This window comes from Plutella xylostella, chromosome 19, assembly GCF_932276165.1.
Source record: "Plutella xylostella chromosome 19, ilPluXylo3.1, whole genome shotgun sequence".
NCBI lineage: Eukaryota > Metazoa > Arthropoda > Insecta > Lepidoptera > Plutellidae > Plutella > Plutella xylostella.
Window position 1 is genome coordinate 6711012 of NC_063999.1, and position 19393 is coordinate 6730404.

The 19393-nt window shown below is 40.2% G+C and overlaps 1 protein-coding gene across 5 annotated transcripts in view; it reads left to right on the forward strand.

The window, feature by feature from the left end:
- LOC105383341 (protein dead ringer) overlaps positions 1–17603 on the forward strand; it is a 95811-nt gene extending 78208 nt beyond the window's left edge. For 4 of the 5 annotated variants that reach the window (XM_048627775.1, XM_048627774.1, XM_048627772.1 and 1 more), the window contains 6 exons: positions 9960–10143; positions 11661–11802; positions 12298–12499; positions 14239–14410; positions 14720–14925; positions 15280–17603. In XM_048627775.1, the coding sequence (XP_048483732.1) occupies positions 9960–10143; positions 11661–11802; positions 12298–12499; positions 14239–14410; positions 14720–14925; positions 15280–15413 (1040 nt within the window). In that variant the 3' untranslated portion in view covers positions 15414–17603. The remainder of the gene's footprint in view (positions 1–9959; positions 10144–11660; positions 11803–12297; positions 12500–14238; positions 14411–14719; positions 14926–15279) is intronic. The other variant, XM_048627773.1, reaches the window with a different exon arrangement.
- The last annotated feature ends 1790 nt before the right edge of the window (positions 17604–19393 follow it).

A 19393-nucleotide genomic window follows, 5' to 3' on the forward strand; every position in this document is an offset into this window, starting at 1 on the left:
GTCAACAGTGCAGAGAGTACCAGCGGAAAACCGAGGGGAAATCTCATTGTCTTGGCAGATTCACTGCGATTAGATAGCAGCGCCGTGCGAAGAAGTTTCATTCACGTTCTATCATATTAATCTTTCAAAAAATACGACATGATATGAAGGTTTAGGTTCAAGGTGTAAGGCTACAGGGTACAGACACTCAGCCTTCGGACATTCCGTTCAAGCCCCTGCATATGGTAGTAAAAACCACATATTGCCTGTGTTATTCCTATGATAATTTAGATTTATTTTAAGCAGTTTTACATAATTATTTTTGATTGCTCTGTACCTAACTACCAATCATTTCAATTTGGTTACATTTCCATAATCAGTCATACCTTTGATCTTACTTTCCTTCCCCAATTTCACTACTTGTTTACTTATTTGCATATTTATATTATAACCAAATACATGTACTATCTACAAAGATATCTCAAGAGCGCCACAACACATAAATATATAGTTCAATTAATAAATAAATAAACCATCCGGGAGGCGTGTCGCTCGATCAATCGTCCCGCCCATCGCGCCGCCGCCCGCCCGCCCTGGGCCTTCCCGCGCTTTCCCACTTTTATTGTCACTCTAGTGGGACAATAAAACGGTGCCTAAAATAATAAACAAACTATAGATAACATGCATGCACTACCCAGATCTAAGCTTGAAAAGCTGAAAGTCGTTTTTTTCAGAACAGATTATGGTAGAAAATGTTTTCGCATTAAGTCCACCTTTTGTACACTTATATTTCATATTTGTGCATAAAAGTATCAAATAAATAAATAAATTATGTAATACTTACGTGTACCGTTCTGATTATTTATTGTGCAATTTTTTTTATTATGTTGCAAAAAAGTGTCATAGAATTGTGTGTAGGTATTTATTTGTGATAAATACAATACTTTGATAACTTTATAATATTAAGGCACAAGACACGGGTGGCAGGAAGTTATTTTAATATTAATATCAAGATATACATAATTTAAGGGCTCGAGCTCAAGAAAAAACATATCGAGTAGACAAGTAGACATGTTCACACTCAATGAATGACTATTATAATGGTAGTTTGTATACTGATTCAAATGAAGTATGTACTTATTCAAGTGGTATGGTAATCATCGAGCTATTCAACCACCATTTTAATCAATTTTATGATATATTGGTTGTTATTTTTTTGATAAATGTTAATTTCTGTCATTTAATGTCACTTCAAGGGGAAAATATGGGTACCTAAATCGTACTAGGCGCAAATACAACCTAAAAATTATAATTTTTCAATTTCATCTATTTATTCCTTATCTTTTACTATGAGTGCATCTCTTATGCATATTTATAATGTTTAAACATTGTTTAGACAAAACCCTGGTAGCTCCTCAAGATATTTTAAACATGTAATACATAATTAGGGGCAACATTTAGGGACACTAGGGTTTGTCACCCCTGCAGCTTTATGCTAATGTGTCATTGTGCCTTCCACTTTCATTTGTCGTATCTCGGGACGAGTCCTGCGCTTTGTCATCTTGCCCTCTGACACTATTGTCAGTTTTTTGTCACCTTTGCCCAAGATGTTGTGATTATTATTTTATTTTCGTTATATTTACGCTTTGTTGTTTCATTGTTGCGTTGTGTTTCCGGTTTATTCGGTGTTTCACCCCTGAAAGAAATAAAGGGGAGTTATACCTAAATCATGAAGAGAAGGTGTCCGTATTTGTAGTCCTATGGACATGTAGCGTAAAACGGAAAGACCGAATTAAACTAGAATCCACTCATTAATGTTTTTTCGGGTATTTAACTTACATTAGGTAGGTAGGTATAGTGCATGCATTTTGTGTGACAATTTCCTTAACTTGAGTTATTTAAAAATATAATATTAAATGAACATAAATTTAAAATAAAACCAGACCACCACCTCTCCACAAGCGCCTACTCAAAATTCTAATCCGACGTTTGATAACAAAAAACCAATTCGAAAAAACTCATTCACTAAACAATCGTCCCATTATTCATTCATTCAATATTGGCCGGAATCGTCTCGCGTCGCCTTATTCATGATCCTCCAATATGTGTCAGCCAGAAGTGCCGAGTCACTGTCGGCCATTGTCATTCAAATGGGGGTCCCACTGCACGGTGGCAGGGTCCCCTTTACACCTCGCACCTACTTTAATTTCTCTGGCACTAACATTCCTCCTTGCCTTCAACCAGGGCTATGATTAGCAACTATGTCTCTCATCCTTTGTTCCCAGTGACAAGGCCAACCATAAAACTAAATACAGGCTGTAATACCCGCGTGTTTTGAAACTATACAAGGCCAGAACGCAGAGGTTGGGACTGCTCGCGTATATTTTCAAATTAAAATGGTGCCATGATTTACTTGAAAGTATACAAGGCCATTACGCACTAATCGCGTATATTTTCAAGTAAGTTAGGCCAAAATTATGGCTTGAAAATATACTGCAGCAGTTACCACTGCGTACTAATCGTGTATATTTTCAAGTGCCAAGCGGCAATGCGAGCACTTGAAACTATACATGATTAGTTACCAGGTAGCCATTTTGAATTGTTGCTCTCTCTTTCTTTCATGCGGAATAGTAATAAGTCTATTGCTTTCTAAACATTGCATCATCATTCCGCACTTGGCATTGTTTTCGTAACGTGTTTTTTGTTTACATCGTACAGTTAAAAAGTAAATTGATTTAAATTAAACTGTAGAACTGTTGTAAATAGTAAAAATTATCACAGAAGACGTTCATGAAAGACAGTTACGGTGAATTCAAAACTTGATCAAAAATATGTCTGTAATAATAAGTCTATTAATCTGATGGATCGTATCAGAAATGAGGTTATCCGTCAGAGGACTAAGGTTGGCAGTGGGCTGGTCATATCTGCCGAAGAACCGATAACCGTTGGGGTAGACGAGTTCTCGAGTGGAGACCACGAACAGGCAAACGCAGCGTGGGACGCCCTCCTGCCCGCTCGCTGGACTGACGACCTTAGGCGGGTGGCGGATAGTGGTTGGATGAGGAAGGCCGAGGACCGAGTGTTGTGGCGCTCCTTGGGCCACAACACTCGGCCTATGTCCAGCAGTGGATGATTATTGGCTGATGATGAATAAGTCTATTAATACCTACTACACTCACGAGCAATGAATAATTTCAAGTAGCAAAAAGTCAACACCAAATGACCCCAATTTTTAAAACATTTAATTTAGAATTTGATCAAAATTTACGTTTTTAGTTGGTTATCATAATATTTTGATGTCCTGTTAAATGTAGGTACTTTACTTTATATTGCCGACGGAGTCATTAAGCTAGTCTTTTCCGTTCAGGAGCTATCGTCACTGGAACTTTTTTATTGCTCGTGAGTGTAGTAGGTATTACTGTTAATTCATATAAATAATAAGATGGGTATTAGTATTCTAACTTGCAAATATGATTGCTAAAAATATCAATTTATCAATAATATTAGACCTTGACCATCTTTATTTATAAACATTCTATAGGTATGACAGGCAGAACAAGTAAATTGTAGTCATGTACACTTACCGAAATTGTTAAGTAAATCAGAATCAGCATGTAGGTATAAATTATATGCAACAAGTACGCCAATCAAGCAATGTGCGTAATAGCAATGTATATTTTCAAGAACGATTCCGTAAATCTGAACTTGAAAGTATACGCGATTAGTACGCACAAATCGTGTATATTTTCAAGTTAAATATTATTTTTTTTCACTTGAAACTATACAGTGCTAGTACACTATGGGTGCGTTCTGGCCTTGTATAGTTTCAAAACACGCGTAATACCCACTGAATCCCATACTGTCTTTATGTTATAATTAAAATTAATAGTTGTTAGTAGAGCCCGGAGACATAGCCGGAGAACAACATTGTATGGATCTCTCCCGTCGGCCAATTTTCTCCGCGACCATAAAAAGCTCAAACATAACCACGTTAATAATAAATAACATACATCATGCGCACTGGATTCGACCATTCGGAAACAAATGCCAATTATGTATAACTTTCCAGATAAACTTTCGAAAGGTAGTTAGTATCCGTCTCTTGCGTATTGGACATTTTACAATATATTATTATGTTCTATTGCTAAGATGCACATCTTCAATAATTATATAGTGTGGAATACATTTGGAGTTGAGTTTATAAATGCATGGCATAAAAGTAAAAGTCGTAATTACGAAACGTTTAACTGTTTTTGGCATAACCATCTTTTCGCATAAATATAATTTTGACGTAGAATGTATACGCAGTAATTTCTTCCGTTTACCTTTTACTTATAATCTTATACTAATACTTCCTATACCTAGCAGTTGTGGCAATGTTACAGCATCGTCCGCTTCGCCTGCATCAATCTCGACAGCTATCTCCCTCTAACACCACGTAGCTCTCATTCTTCCTTACGTGCGCAGGATTTATTGGAATTACATTCCCGAGGCGCTACTTGCGGCCTACGTCACAGTCACAGCGTCTCCCGGCCCATCACACAACCCATCTCGACATGAGCCATTCCGGCTGATACTTTGTTTCTTTCATCGGCATTACGGTCGCGATGTTTGCCACCATCGCGCTGAGAGCCATTGTTGCATTCACCCGGCTCGTAGACTCGTTGTCGTGTTGCATCCGACGTTCCATTGTTGGTGTTTTATGGCCGGTGTTGCCGTCCGCAGGGCGTCGTAAAGTGCGGCGTGGAGCGCGATCCTCCGCATCAGATGGAATTGGCGACCGCAACGACCAATATCTTGTCCCGGACCACGAGCGCCGGCTGCGTCCGTCGGGAATAAATTGATACGAGAGTCCTGACGCACCGCGCGCCGCCATTGGCCGAGCGTCCACCTCCACGACCGACCGCTCGGGACCCGCGAGCTGTAAATCAACTTTACAACCTTTAATTACAGATATTTGCCGTCTCATGTATGTGCACGGGATATCGGGGGGCCGTGCTCGCGAAAATATCGCATAATAATGGGTATTGACCCGTAATAGCTCGCCCGTAGGTACCTATCGGCCGCCTTTGTCTTGCTCGCTCGGCGCGAGAATATTCAGCTCTGAATGATTGCCAATTACATCGAATGGCCCCTGAATTCCACTAACCGATACAATATTAAAATATGCTCCATCCAGGTTTGATTTGAGTGCGTTTAAAGATTTATGCGTTATTAAAGTTAATGGGGGTTGTGACGTCGCTCGTTACATAAATGCTTTTGATTTCTCTGATGTGGATTGTCTGACGCTGTGTATCTGTATCTACAGCCAAGTCACCTATGAATGGCGGCGGTAGTGCGGAGGTTGTACGACAGTCCCTGTGTCTAATTTTACTCGAGCTATTTCAGTGGTCGCGGGTGTTGGTGGCTAGTAATTGCGCATATCTGAGGGCTGGCTACAAAGTAGCGGCGGATAGGGCGGCGGTTAATGTCCTCCGACGGAATTACGCCGGATTGTTCTCAAGTTTACAGCTTCCTCCGTGATTGATCGTCGATCCTCGCCCTGGTGTCACTCCCGCGCCATCTCTCGGAATTCGTACGCAATAAATGCGAGCCTGAGTAATGGTGAGAGGGCGAAATTATGGCGTTTGTACCCCGACTGTCAGTTATTGGAGCCGTAAAAGTTTGGATAAGTACCTATAGGTACTCATCTTTGTTGCTGGTCCATGGAGGATTAGTCCTGTACGGGTCTGCCATCTTCCACTTAAATAGGAGGCTAAATAGAGCTACGAATGCATGCCAGTTCGGCTATTATTTGACCCTGAGATGGGGCAGGTATATCAGCGGGGGCCGAGCGTGCTTAGGAGTTGCAGAAAGCATCAAGGGCGGGAAACAGCATCCTATGTTCCCAAATAAAAGTCGCGGTTCGACGGCAATAAATTCGTCCGCCCGTAAACTCGTAACGACTGTCTAAACAGGGGCTTGGTGTCGCTTACAACCTTAATACTCCAATAAGAATTACTTATTATATAGGAATCTCGCATTCAGCAATTACACTTTTCATTTCTAACGTTCACTTTTTTATTGGGCCGCAGCGAACAGCTGTCGATTTGCATTCGAAGAATTGCATCGGGCGGTCGGTCGGTGTTATTTTTATGATTGTTTTAGTGTTCTTTCATTGCTTTCTTCGCGTTTATAGCTGATTGTCTTATACGTTTCCTTGTTTATCGCGGCCACGCTTCGCTAGACGCTCGTCGGATCAAACTCTTTAAATTAAACATCTGCTTTAGAATAAAATAGAGGTTTATTCAATATTTACCAAACAAAATATTGAATAGCATACCAGTTATAGTCAGGAGCAAACTCTTACAGATAACCTTCCGGTAAACAAGCATAAGTACAGTAGTTATAGTGCCGTAGAAATTTGAAATTCACCCGCCATGCACCAGAAGTGAGCTTTAAAGTATAGTTTAAATTTATTAACAATATTAAAGGTATATTTAGTAAGATTGACGTTAATTAGCTGTGCTCACTATAATTTTATTTGAAGCAATCGTAAACTATTTTATTGCGAGTGTATTACAGAATCGTCGTCCGCATCGCCACATGTTTCATTCGACGCTATTATTGGTGAAGTATCTCGTATTTGTTATGTGACTTCACAAGAATCTTGGGACATACATAGATTAAAATTATTACCTATAGTCTACCAAAGATAAACGATAAACATTAAAATTGCAGATGGACTCAATCAGGCATAGTAGTTCTTCTTCCAATAGTCCTTCCTGCTCCTCTTTCAGTAACGGCTGCCGGTTTTATGCTGTTTATTTATGTACTCGTGCTATTACTATCTACTAAATAAAGATTATTCAATTAGACTCATCCGCTATACCTGGAACATAAATCCATCGTTAATGCTCACTAATAAACTGGTTCTCGTTACCGATTAATTTCAATTTTACTGGCAACTGGCAAAGAATGAATTTCCTCGCAATCGCACCAGCGATCGCATCTTCGCCTATTATTACCGCACTGTGAACGTCTGCACCTCGGCTTATCCAACACGCTATAATTAATCACCGTTCCTTTATTACAATCACGCTATCTTTTCAATTTAATCTTCTACTCAGCTCATTACGACAATAGATTATTATGAATCAATTTTCTTTTTTATAACGATCTCCGTTTATTCCAACTTATTAACTTTCGCGAGTGTTAGTTTAGTTGGTCGTAAACGACGAGTCAATAATTAAACGCACGTAAAGAATCGAGCTATGAAAGTGCTCGAGTATAATTGAGATTGATCGAGAAGCGGATCGGAAGGGGCGGGGCGATCAAAGTGGAATCTGGCCAATGGGCGTCGAGCGCGCAGCCGTCGCCTGCTCGGATTGGCCGAGAGGCCGCGGGGTTGAGGGATATAAAGGGCCTTGATAGAGTGGACTCGATAAGCAGTAGGCGGCAAATGTTTTCGATCGATTATGACCCGTGCGTCTCGAATACTTTATACCGAGCGATTTGATTCGACGACCATTGAGTGGCCACTGTGTGGGTGAGATTGCTGCCACAACAAAAAGTTACTCTTTGATTACTCCGTTGTTATGGTATGGAATGGGTAAAACTACTTTCTGGTACAGACAAAGCTTAATTATACCTCATTGAATAAAAACAACTTTATTGCTCAAGGTCTGATTCACAAGTTGATTTGAATAATGTCTGTGGTATTTCCTGCGGATTAAAAATGCATCCAAAGCCGTAAAACGAAGAATGCATCAATAACACTGTTATTTTTTTTATAAAATAATTATCATAAAACTGCTAATCTGCTAATAAACGTCCACATTTAAGTTCAGTTTGCAACATTTGCAACACTTAAACAAGATTAAGAGGGGACTAATCGAGAGATATTTACAGGATATTTATTGTAATCAGTAAAGATGGTTTACGGCGGCTGCTACACTGACACCTCCTTTCGTGGACAATAGAATTAGCTCCTCTAAGCGACATAATAAACCCTCGCGAATTATCGACCGAGCAACATTGTCGATGCATTCGAGGAAACTGCAAACAAGTATAAAACCTTCGCAGGAAAAGCAATAATTTTGTCACAGTTTAGCAACGATTAGATCGGTACCGAGCCCAATTTGACATAGGTCGTAAATTAGAGTTAAACCGCTAGCACGCCGGTATTTCCAGCCGTGGTGTGTGCCCACCCGCCCCGCACGCGCGACCAATCGCACCGACGCACTTACGAGAGTGCGATTTCTGGAATCACTATTGCGGTGATTGGTGTAAGTCAACAATACGTATTGTCCCGGACATTCTTGTTGCATGCGCCTCACAATAACGGGCCTACAATATGTACGGTAACTGCTCTCGGCTTTGTGCAGCCCGTGCCTTATCAACGTTCGAGTTTATACCTTCACTGACCCGGTGAACCCTGCTGAATGAAACGACAATTCACACTCCGAAAATAGCACCGACATAACTGTTTCCTACCTGATCTTTGACGCTGTATTAGTTACAAACACATGCTCAGACTTTGTATCGCGGTCGGTTGCGCCCGCTTACACCTGTAATTTCATTGAGTCTACCCTCCGCCACCCACCTCCGTTTTACTGCTCGCTTTATAGCGTTCTACTAAGTTGCTTTGTGCGATCGACACGGGAATAATTCAGTGCTGCTCCCGCGGCCAGCGAGCGGAGCTCTCCGGATGTCGCACCTCTCAATCAGATAACGTGGAAGAGTGTGCGATTGAGGTAGCGACGGTAGCTGGTCGCTCTTTATGTGTCCTCTTCATGCGCTGTGATCCTTTATATTGAGCTTGCGTTACGCCGCGCCGTATGAGTTGATAGGTTTAACAGCTTCTTTCGTTTGTTAGGTACTTGTAAGATACTTCATAAGATGTAGGTGTAGATTACCATAAAATAAGCAAAAGTTCCTATTTTAAATGCATCAAGAGTGATTGAGCGATCCCAATATTAACAAGCTCAATACATGGACCGTCGGAAATAATATCCCCGTTGCAGAGTTGGCGCGCAACGCATTTAGCAGCAAATAGGTTCCGCTTTATTTGTTCCAATTCCAGCACATCACGTTGAGCTGTTTCTCGTTAAACATAAACGTGGCAATTAATCTGGACGGGTGACGGCCCCCGCCCCCGCGCCCCGCGCCCCCGCCCCCGCTCACCCCGCGCCCCCAAATGATTAACAGCAGACAGGAAGACGGATTGACAAATAGTCGCTCCGGTATTCGCTAATGCTTCGCTCTCATCAATAAACGATCGAGGCGGCTGTCAGCCGTTAGCTGTTAAGTACACAACTCGATAGAAACTCGGAGGTGCCGAATAACTTCCCTTGAGGGAGATGAATTGATCGGCCGCCACTTCGCGCTTTATTAACCGTTGGGGTGTTTCGACACTTCATGTTGCCATCATTAGTTTATTACAGAACTGATGAGTTGACGTATTGTTGTGAGACGAATGCAAACAATCATCTGTACAGTTGCGCAGCTAACAGTTGATAGGTTATCCTGACTTCCTGCTGGTGTCGCGGCAGCCACAGGCAGACCGCAGGGAGCTATATCCAGTGCACACTACTGCGACTGCACAAGTGCACAAGAGGGTCGTAAACCCGCGATCTGACGCGGTGCGCTCGTAAATCATCGATCGTGCGATGCGATGCGATTCAACACGCTCACCGACTTTACAGTCCTCGCGAAGTGCGCTGTAAACCTTTTAACTACCTCAAATAGTGAGTGAATGACCCAACCGACACCTTTATAAGGCTCACTATCTAGCGCCGTGTCTTTTCTGAACCCGACTTAGCCCTTAAATAGACTGAAACATGTTTGTTACTCTTGTTATTAGTTAGGTCTTTAGCATTTGCCCGCTGTTTAACAAGTATCCAACAATGAACCTGTGTGTCATTAAGCGGCGTACAATGCGTAGTTAACCACGGAGGTATCTTCCCTAAATATTAACTTTTAACTTGTCATTGTTCCAGGGACTCCAATAAACCGGCTGCCGATAATGGCCAAGTCCGTGCTGGACCTGTACGAGCTCTACAACCTGGTGATCGCCCGCGGCGGGCTGGTCGAGGTCATCAACAAGAAGCTCTGGCAGGAGATCATCAAGGGGCTGCGGCTGCCCTCCTCCATCACCTCTGCAGCCTTCACGCTGCGCACGCAGTGAGTACTTTAACACCACTGTCCGGCTCCAAAAGCTTTCTAAATCCAGATGTATTGGTCGCATTGTCGCTGATCTATCGACGCTCTTAATCCACGGTTTAGAGTGACCATAAAAGCGGTGAATAGACCACCAGTGTGGTCCACGGCTCAGCAGCAGTCCGCGTCGGCCCCGCCGCTTTGTGCCGTCTCCCGCATTCAAATTCTCACGGAACGGAGACAAAACCCCCGCGACAATGGCCGAACGTGAGCCGCCGACAATATGACATCTTCATAATTAATAACCTCTAGCTCATCTCGATATAATTTCCCATTTATCTTTGTGGCGAGTTCCTTCACCTCCGGCTTTTGTTGGACGTCATGAGATGTCTCAGTTTAATAATTCTGGCGGTGCACCGTTACGTTACGCATGAGTAGTGGACAATCGCTCTCTTGCATAACGCCGTCCACAGGTGATGACGTGACCAGACTTACGCAGACACGGGAAAACATTACTAATATTACCATCTCTTTACTTTTGTACTTTACTTACAAAGTTACAACCTATATCATGACTTACATTAACTAGAGATAATAATCTACTAAGTAGTTTTTTTTAATAAAAAACAGTCATTCCTATTGTTTCTCGCCCAATATCTATTTCGGAAAGCATCGGGCGGGCGTAACGCTCATAAACTAGACAGAGGATAATGACGAATGCGGTATATTTAGCTCTCTCGTTTGACAACTTATGAAAAGGTAGCCGGTCTTTATGACGAGTGGTCGGGCCGCTCACATTGTGTCGCATATTAAATATGTGACCGATTAATATGAGTTATTGCGTCGAACACTCGACAATGAGGTTATAAAATCGACGTGAAGCTAGAATAGGATTAGACATGTAATAGGATGTTCTCGGGATTCGGTTTTGATAATAATTGGGCTCGAGATATGATTTATAATGGGCTCGAATAATTTATGTGGTTGTCATTGGTTGTGATACGTTTTTGGGTTCATAATTAAAGCTGTCACTCAGAGATATCTAAGCGCGCGTTCTATGTTTGCTTTTGACTTGATGAAAAGATATTGGTGTGGAGGTGTGTAAAATTAGATTTGGTCACGTCTTCATAATTCAATGAGGGATAGGCAAACTATTTATTGATACAATGTAGCTTAGTGTGAAATCTTTAGATGTTACACACATAATAATTTGACAAATTAGTTTATCGTCAGCGCCTCTTAGGTGGACCTAAAATAAAGAAACTACTTCAATATTCCACTTCAGTCTTTTTGTGACAGTTGTGATGTGATTGAATTGGCAGTTATAACATTATTTATTTATTTATTTATAAACACTTTATTGTATAATGATAGACACAGTTACAAAAATGGACTTAAAAGTATTAAGTATATACAGAGGCGGGCTTATTGCCAAGAAGCAATTTCTCATTATCATCGGTTCAAGCTACATAAACAGATTTAAATTCTACAAATTTTAACCTGCAAAATGCGTCTATTCACAACTAATCTCCAATCCGCAGGTACATGAAGTATCTGTACGACTACGAGTGTGAGAAGAAGAACCTATCGACCCGCAGCGAGCTGGACGCGGCCATCGAGGGCAACAAGCGCGAGGGCCGCCGCGCCTCCGGCCAGTACGACGCGCAGGCCGCCATGGGCATGGTGAGTAGACAGTAGACACTAGGAGCGAGCTGGACGCGGCCATCGAGGGCAACAAGCGCGAGGGCCGCCGCGCCTCCGGCCAGTACGACGCGCAGGCCGCCATGGGCATGGTGAGTAGACAGTAGACACTAGGAGCGAGCTGGACGCGGCCATCGAGGGCAACAAGCGCGAGGGCCGCCGCGCCTCCGGCCAGTACGACGCGCAGGCCGCCATGGGCATGGTAGGTCCATCCTCCACTGCTGGACAGAGGTCTCAAAAGGCTGACATTAAGAGCACCTCAACTAAATGTCCTGAGCCTTCCACTTCCAGCCTCTGCCTTCCCACGCTACGTTAGGGTCTTCGTAGTGTCTGATCAACGGGGAGGTTCGAGTTCAATCAATCTACCAAAATCACCTTCTTACCATTGAGATACACCGATGTACCTACCTCAATCAGTAATATCCATCAGTAGTGAAACCTACTACACTTCAAAACTAACCCTCAATTTCCTTGCAGCCGCAGCTCAGCCGCGGAGTGCCGGCGTCGCTGGCGCAGCTGTCTCAACACATGCAGCCTCTCTCGCTCTCACTCGGGGGGGTGCCGCGCCTGCCCCCGCTGCCCCCGCACGCCCCTCACCTCGCCCCGCACGAGCTCGAGTACCGAGTCAGAGAGTACATGAAGCTCATTCAACAGCAACAGCGCGACTTTAGACGGAACGGTGAGTTTTTGTGTGGTTATGTCCTCCTGGTACTTTTGGCTGCGTTCAGTGGTTAGTGAGACTGAAGGGTATTTTTTTATCTTTTGCCATAAATTTTCCAGAAATAGTTACATAGGGACTCAGATCAACTACAAATAGATTCGCAATCGCCGTGTGCACTATTCTCTTTCTCACTCAAACCATAGATGTTGCCGACAAAAAAATAAAACCTAAATATGGGGAAATTTAACTTATCATAATAACAAAAACAAAACTTGAGTATATCGTCGGTTGATAGGAAAAAGACACTAAAGGCTAATTTTTCAATAGCCAGACAAAAGTTTTGCTGGGAAATAATTTTGATGCTGTTGCGTCTCAATGTTTCTCAATGTTTGTATTACCCAGATAACATTTATCTGAATATTGAAAAATCAGCCTTAGTGAGTTTTTCCTGTCAACCGACGATATAAGAAAAAAAACTTTACTCATACTTATTTGATTTCAATATAATTATTTAATATACACAAACTGAGTGGATTGTATAATTCATTGTCTTCGTCCAATCGAAACCATCCTCTTCAAAATGTGCCGAACAGAATTTTTGTATGTGTCCTTGGTTCCCAATTTGTGCGACCGGTAATATCTATCCATTTTCTTGATATTTTTTTTTCTGTCGGAAACCTATGAAAGAGATAAATGGATGAGCATGAGCATTATAATCGTGGGCCAAATATGTGATGGGGTTTTTTTTAAAGGAAACACGTATTTCGTATCAATACAATAAACTTTATATTATACAGAAGAAATCACACATGGAAGAAAAAAAAAGAAACGAACGTTTCCTCACAATGAGAGGCACCTCATTTGAAAGAGGAGAATGACTTCTACAAAATACAATCTTCACAAAAACCGAATTCGTGCGCCCCATTTGTAAACCCAACCCGAGTCCGTTACAATTTCTAGTATTTTCTTTGCATACTATAATATTTGTGGGTAAAATAAATTTTCAATAACTTGCAACACCATGTGATTTGTTATGATATGGTACCTCGTAATTTTTACTTAAAACTGATACTAAAAGACCTTACAGTATTAAAATTAGTATCGTTTTATATTAAAATCGAGCCAATAGATAGTACTATGATGAATGTAAGCTTGTTAAACTTGATAGTATCTACTTACATGTGAAAATATATCTCATCCATCATTCCATCGTGTTTTCGTTGAATATGCTCTATACAACCGAACAAAATCCACCCACCCATGTCACACACTCGTTAAGTGATGATAATAGTCTAATAAACTTAATAAACACCCACAAATCACTAGCAAATCAAAAATAAATAGCATTTAGAAAATTTTGTTGTAACTGTCAGCCTTTGTTTGGCACAGATTTTTCATTTGTTTCATTGTTTGGCACAGAGAACTGACGTAAACAGGCGCCTCAGCAAAAAGGACAAAAAACATTTGCAGCTTAACGTTTCTTTCTTACGCTTAATGTAGCTAAGCGTCTCTTTTTCGCAATGTCAGAACTGTCACGATTATACCCCTGTGCATAGGGACTATAATCATATTTTTTTCCTATAATAGATTTGTTCGTAGTAACAGGTATTGTCAACAACAACCTTCATGTATTGAAAAGGATTGATAAGTTGTAAATTTTTCAATTCCAAGCTTTGACTCTAGTACTTAGTCGTATGTAAAAAAAAAATAGTAGCTAATTAACATTAAAGCAACTAAAATTACCCATTTCTTCACAGGTTCAGAATCCCCGCCCAGCTCAAACGGGCCTCCCTCGGGGGTGATATCGCCCCGGGACGCGGCTCTGTCTGCGCTGGACGTGTCCCGCCTCACTCTGTGGTCTCTCTACAACAACAACAACAACAACTCGCCGCAGCCGGACATCGAGCCGCAACGGTTAGTTCATTACCGGTACTGATATGATCTGTATACTTTATTAGTTTATGTAAGAACAGAATTATATTATTTATAAGTAAAATATTATTGTGTACAAAGGTGAATTTAATACAAATACTTCTACATTCTGCATTCTATACTTTTACAATGCTTTAACTGAGCAAACTAAGCAAAGCTTTTAAAAGAATAAACATTGGGCCCAATATGCGTCCCTGTGGTTCGCCTTACAAAAAATAGAATTTATAGTCTGAAAACCATACCACTCAATCACTCTAGCCATTCCTGAAATGATAAAATTAACAAATATACCTAATATCTTTCCAGCGAGGCGCTAAACCTAAGCGAGAGTCCGAACTCGAACTCGGGTGTTTGCGTGAAGCGCGAGGCGTGCCGCTCGCCGCCGCCGCCGGCCAAGCGCCGCACCCCCGCGTCCCCCCGCGCCCCCAGCCCGCCCCCCGCGCGCCCGCACAGCCAGCCCCCGACGCCCGTCAACGGCGCGCACGGGGCCGCCTTCAAGATCACTACTAGAGGTAAGAGCTGAAGAAATTTTAGCAGCCTGCCAAAGTCCTTCGGTAGATATGGCGTCTGTACTACACTAAAAACCTTTATCATAATTATTTATAGCTTTCGTAAGGTCCACAGCTACATTTGCTGGTTGGTGGTCTCCTAAAGTAGCATTCTCTATCAGTTAACCTTGGGTCATATTGAAAAAGTGTTTGGTATACCTAATGCGATAAGCTTAGACTTTAGAAGAAAGAAGATTCTCTATATATAAACCTAAATTACATACATAACTTTTCCCGTAATATAAAATATTCTGATTTACCCAGCAGGTTCCTTATATAATTTGTATACACTTTATTAACAATCCGCTTCTCTTCCAGGTGACGCCAACACAGGCGACCAGCAACTAGTGGTATCCATAGAGCTGAACGGAGTCACCTACGAGGGCGTCCTGTTCCCTTCAGCACAGAACGGAAGTTCACCATCCACACAACACAGGCCCATGGTCTCCTAGACGACCAGCCCAGCGGTCCCCCAGGACCTTACAGTGTAGCCTAGAACAAGGGTCAACAGAAGTTGGTTAAAGATTGCAACGTTCGGTCCGGGCAACTTTGTTTGTGTCCGGTTCTTTGCTTCTCTGATATGCCTTTGGAGACAGAATTGCAGTATTAAGTGGGATGTTTTGGTCCATGTGTAAGCTATAAAAGCGTACATGTTGATTAGAAGCGGGTTTGTTGGTTTGCACAAGCAGAATAATGGCGAAGGATACATTAGAGGAGTATAGGGTTTTCGGACAGTAAAGTAAAATTACCCCGATTTTTTTATTCATTTTGGTGTAGAAAACTATCATCATCGTTTTGTAATACGTCATTCATTGCACTAATTTTAGTAGACGGTTGGGGTATTAGTGAAACCAAAGTTAGCTTTAAAAAGGCAGTTACATGTAGGTAAAAAAGTAGTGTCGAAATCATGGATTTTGAGATTGCTGATTCAAGAATTATCTGAAGTGTAAGCCAGGTAGAACAGTCAACGTATCTCTATCTTGACTATGAATAGATCTCAAGAACCGTTTGGCCAAAACAGACACCGACATCCAACCTGCCTAACGTTGATCGGACGACTGCCATCTCTAACCAACTTCTGTCAGACCAAATTGAATTTTTAATTTTCGAATTGACAAAAGCAAAATTTGATTCTTTAGTACAAAAAGTTTTTCTACATGCGATGTTTGAAATTTTTACTCCAGAATTTGTTTTCGTTTTAAATGTGATTAAGTTTTATCTTGGATATTTTCATTTATTTATAGTGATTATTTTTAATGTTTTATACGATGTCACTGCCTTGAGGGAAAGCCGAGTTATTTGAGTGAAAATAACACCAGTTTTTCCTTCTTAACATTTATGTTTCCGAGCATAATTTTAATATTTTTGTATGGCATGTAGAAATTGATACTGATTTTTTGTAAATATAGTTTTGTGACTATATATTATTTATATTTTAAATATAAGTGGGTGACAGATGAATGGTGTCTTCGTGGTTGAAGAGAGGATGATAGATGGCTCGTTGTGTTTTGATGTACATTTTTGTAAATAGTTACGTTATTTTAGATATTTTGTTTTATGCTAACTTGGATACACCGCTATACAATATGTAGAATGTGTAGGCGATTATATACTTCATATTTTATTCAGAATAATGACTAACAGGACACAAGGTTTAGTGCTACAGTAACAGACTTGTGTATGCCTACCTTAAAGTTCGTTAGTTATTTTTATGAATAAGGGGGTTACTTCTTTGTAATTGAATGTGCATATATTTTATGTGCCTAATAATTGAAAAGCTTCAGTATTGTACTTAGGGTTAATTTATAAACTGAAAAGGTTTATAGATGCATTAAGATGCCAGTTTTAGAGACGATAGTACGTATTTAATGTTCAATATTAATGATAATCACGGTATCAATCGAATATTTATGTAATTTTCCATAGTTGTAAGCGTAGATTTATCGCCATTGCTTCATGGTCTAGCCTACAAACAGAGTCGGCCATAATTTGAGATAGTATGATAATTAATTAAACCAAATTAAATAAATATGTGCAATTTTAAATTACTTACGTGCAATGTCACTGAAAAATTCATTATTTCGTGACAAAGCACCAGATTTTAATGTAAAGACATGGTAAATTTTTAGAAAATTATAAGTACTTAAATCACAATACAAGTTAAGATTTAACTAAATAAATAGATGTGCCACGACCTAGGTAGAATGGCGTGATTCTAAAAGGAATTAGGTAGTTAGTGTAAACGCAACTTAATAAAAATTGGCTTTTTACATATCGAAAGCTGTACAGTTGTGCTTCAGTAGACTGAACATAGATTTAATTTTTAATCTTCGAATAAATACTTTATAAATAGTGATAAATAAATGTTTTTAACTTAAATGAAAATAAGGTTTTTATAGATTGATGTTTAAAATTTTAATTATCTGTGGTAGTTATCGAGCCATAGGGTTCGTTTCGTACCTACATATGTATGTAGAATATGATAAGTACATTCCCGACAATGTACATAATGTTAGAACAACTTGGTACTCAAACAGGCCTACATTGTATCGCGGCCGTAATATCTTAATAAACCAAATATTGCACTAAAATTTGTCATGTATTCGACTTATATGTGAATAAAATATTATGAATAATTTCAATGCCTTTTTGGTTTTTTCCTGGTTGTTTGACATAAAATTATACCTACCTAGGTACATATACCTACCTATACCTTTTTCCACGAGGAAAGACAGCTGATACAAACAAAAACTTCCCTTATTCGAATGTAATAAGGGTCCTGTCAGATGTCTTTCCCCGTGAAACAAGGTATAGTGCCTATCGTCCAACGGTGTAAAAAATAATGGCAGGAAATCTACCTAATAGAAGAGCGACTTTCGCATTGAGATTGTGCTCTTGGTGATGAAGGCATGTTCTCTTACTATTTCCTAGCAGAATATACAGGGTGTTAAAGATACTTGAGGTAGCAACCATAAACCATAGAAACCATAACCGTTTTAGCAAAAATTCAACTGTTTTTGCCTACTTACCTATACGAAAATTATTTATTTTTACCAAAAAAAATTACTCACGTGTTAGGAAAAAAAAGTAAGTATATTATGAAGTATTGGTTAAGTATATGTACCTAACTTACGTACGTAAGGTACTTAATTCAAATAATTTGGACGGGATTATAATATATAGCTGTTCCCGCGCGCTTCGCTTCGCCTTAAAAAGTTTTCCCGTGGGAATTCCGGGATAAAAAGTAGCCTATGTTCTTTCCCAGGGTCAACACCGTATGTATACCAAATTTCATTCAAATCCGTTCAGTAGTTTTTGCGTGAAAGAGTAACAGACAGACAGACAGACTGACAGACAGACAGAAAGACACAGTTACTTTCGCATTTATAATATTAGTTAGGATTAGTTAGGATTAGGATTATTAGGATGTATAGGAATGGAATGGTTAGCAAGGGCTCTCGCACTAGGATACTTTCTGTACTTGTGCCATGAGAATCAGTAGGCAGAAAGTAACATTTGAAATACAGGTGGGTAAATACGTTTACAACATTATAGATAAAGTAAAGTGAAGTAGGATCTATGTAAAAGTCTAGGACCTCTGAACCAACTGAGTCCAGTCCAACATTCTACAAAGCTCCATCTATCAGTTAATAAGTGAACCTTGTTGGCATGTTGGCTTTTACAGCTACTAAATTTAAAACGTATGCTAGTTCCAATTCTAGATGGCGCTGTAGTAACAAGTTTGATAATCCTGCAATAGATGTCATTGATCCAATTTTTGGGTATCGTAGCCAATAAAATAAATTAATTCTAGACTATTATAATAACATAAAGTCTAATCTAATCTCTTTATTTTCTACATCCATAAGTAAAAAAGTTGTCAAATTACCTAAGTGTATCTTTAGTGAATCTTATAATGTCAGTTTCATCATTGTGTATTTGACTAAGTATCTTTCTGTCTGTTGGTCCGTAGATCTATTACACCTGAAAGCTGCTTTAATATGAAACTAGTAGGTAGGTACCACAGGTACTATTGATATTCATTATGAACCGGTTTTTAATTGTCATACAAAAATGTAAACGACTGGAGACCACGATCAGACTAAACGTAGCATGGGACGCCCTTCGGTCCGCTGAAAGGACAGGAAAGAAAGCCGGTTGAGGCGTTGTTGTGAGGTTCCGTGCTGCAAGATTCCAGTAGAGCAGTGGATGAATATGAGCTGATGGTGATGATTATAAGCCGGCCCAAAACCACAGCCAAAACATAGAAATTTCGACTTTTCTAACACAAACATTCAAAAATAAACTAGTGTGTTTGTCGTCAATTTATTAAGTAGGTAAGTAATTTCATATTATTTTATGTTGAAATAACATGAAAAAATATGATAAGAGAAAGTTTAGCGTGGGACACCCGCCGGCCTGCTGGGCCGTT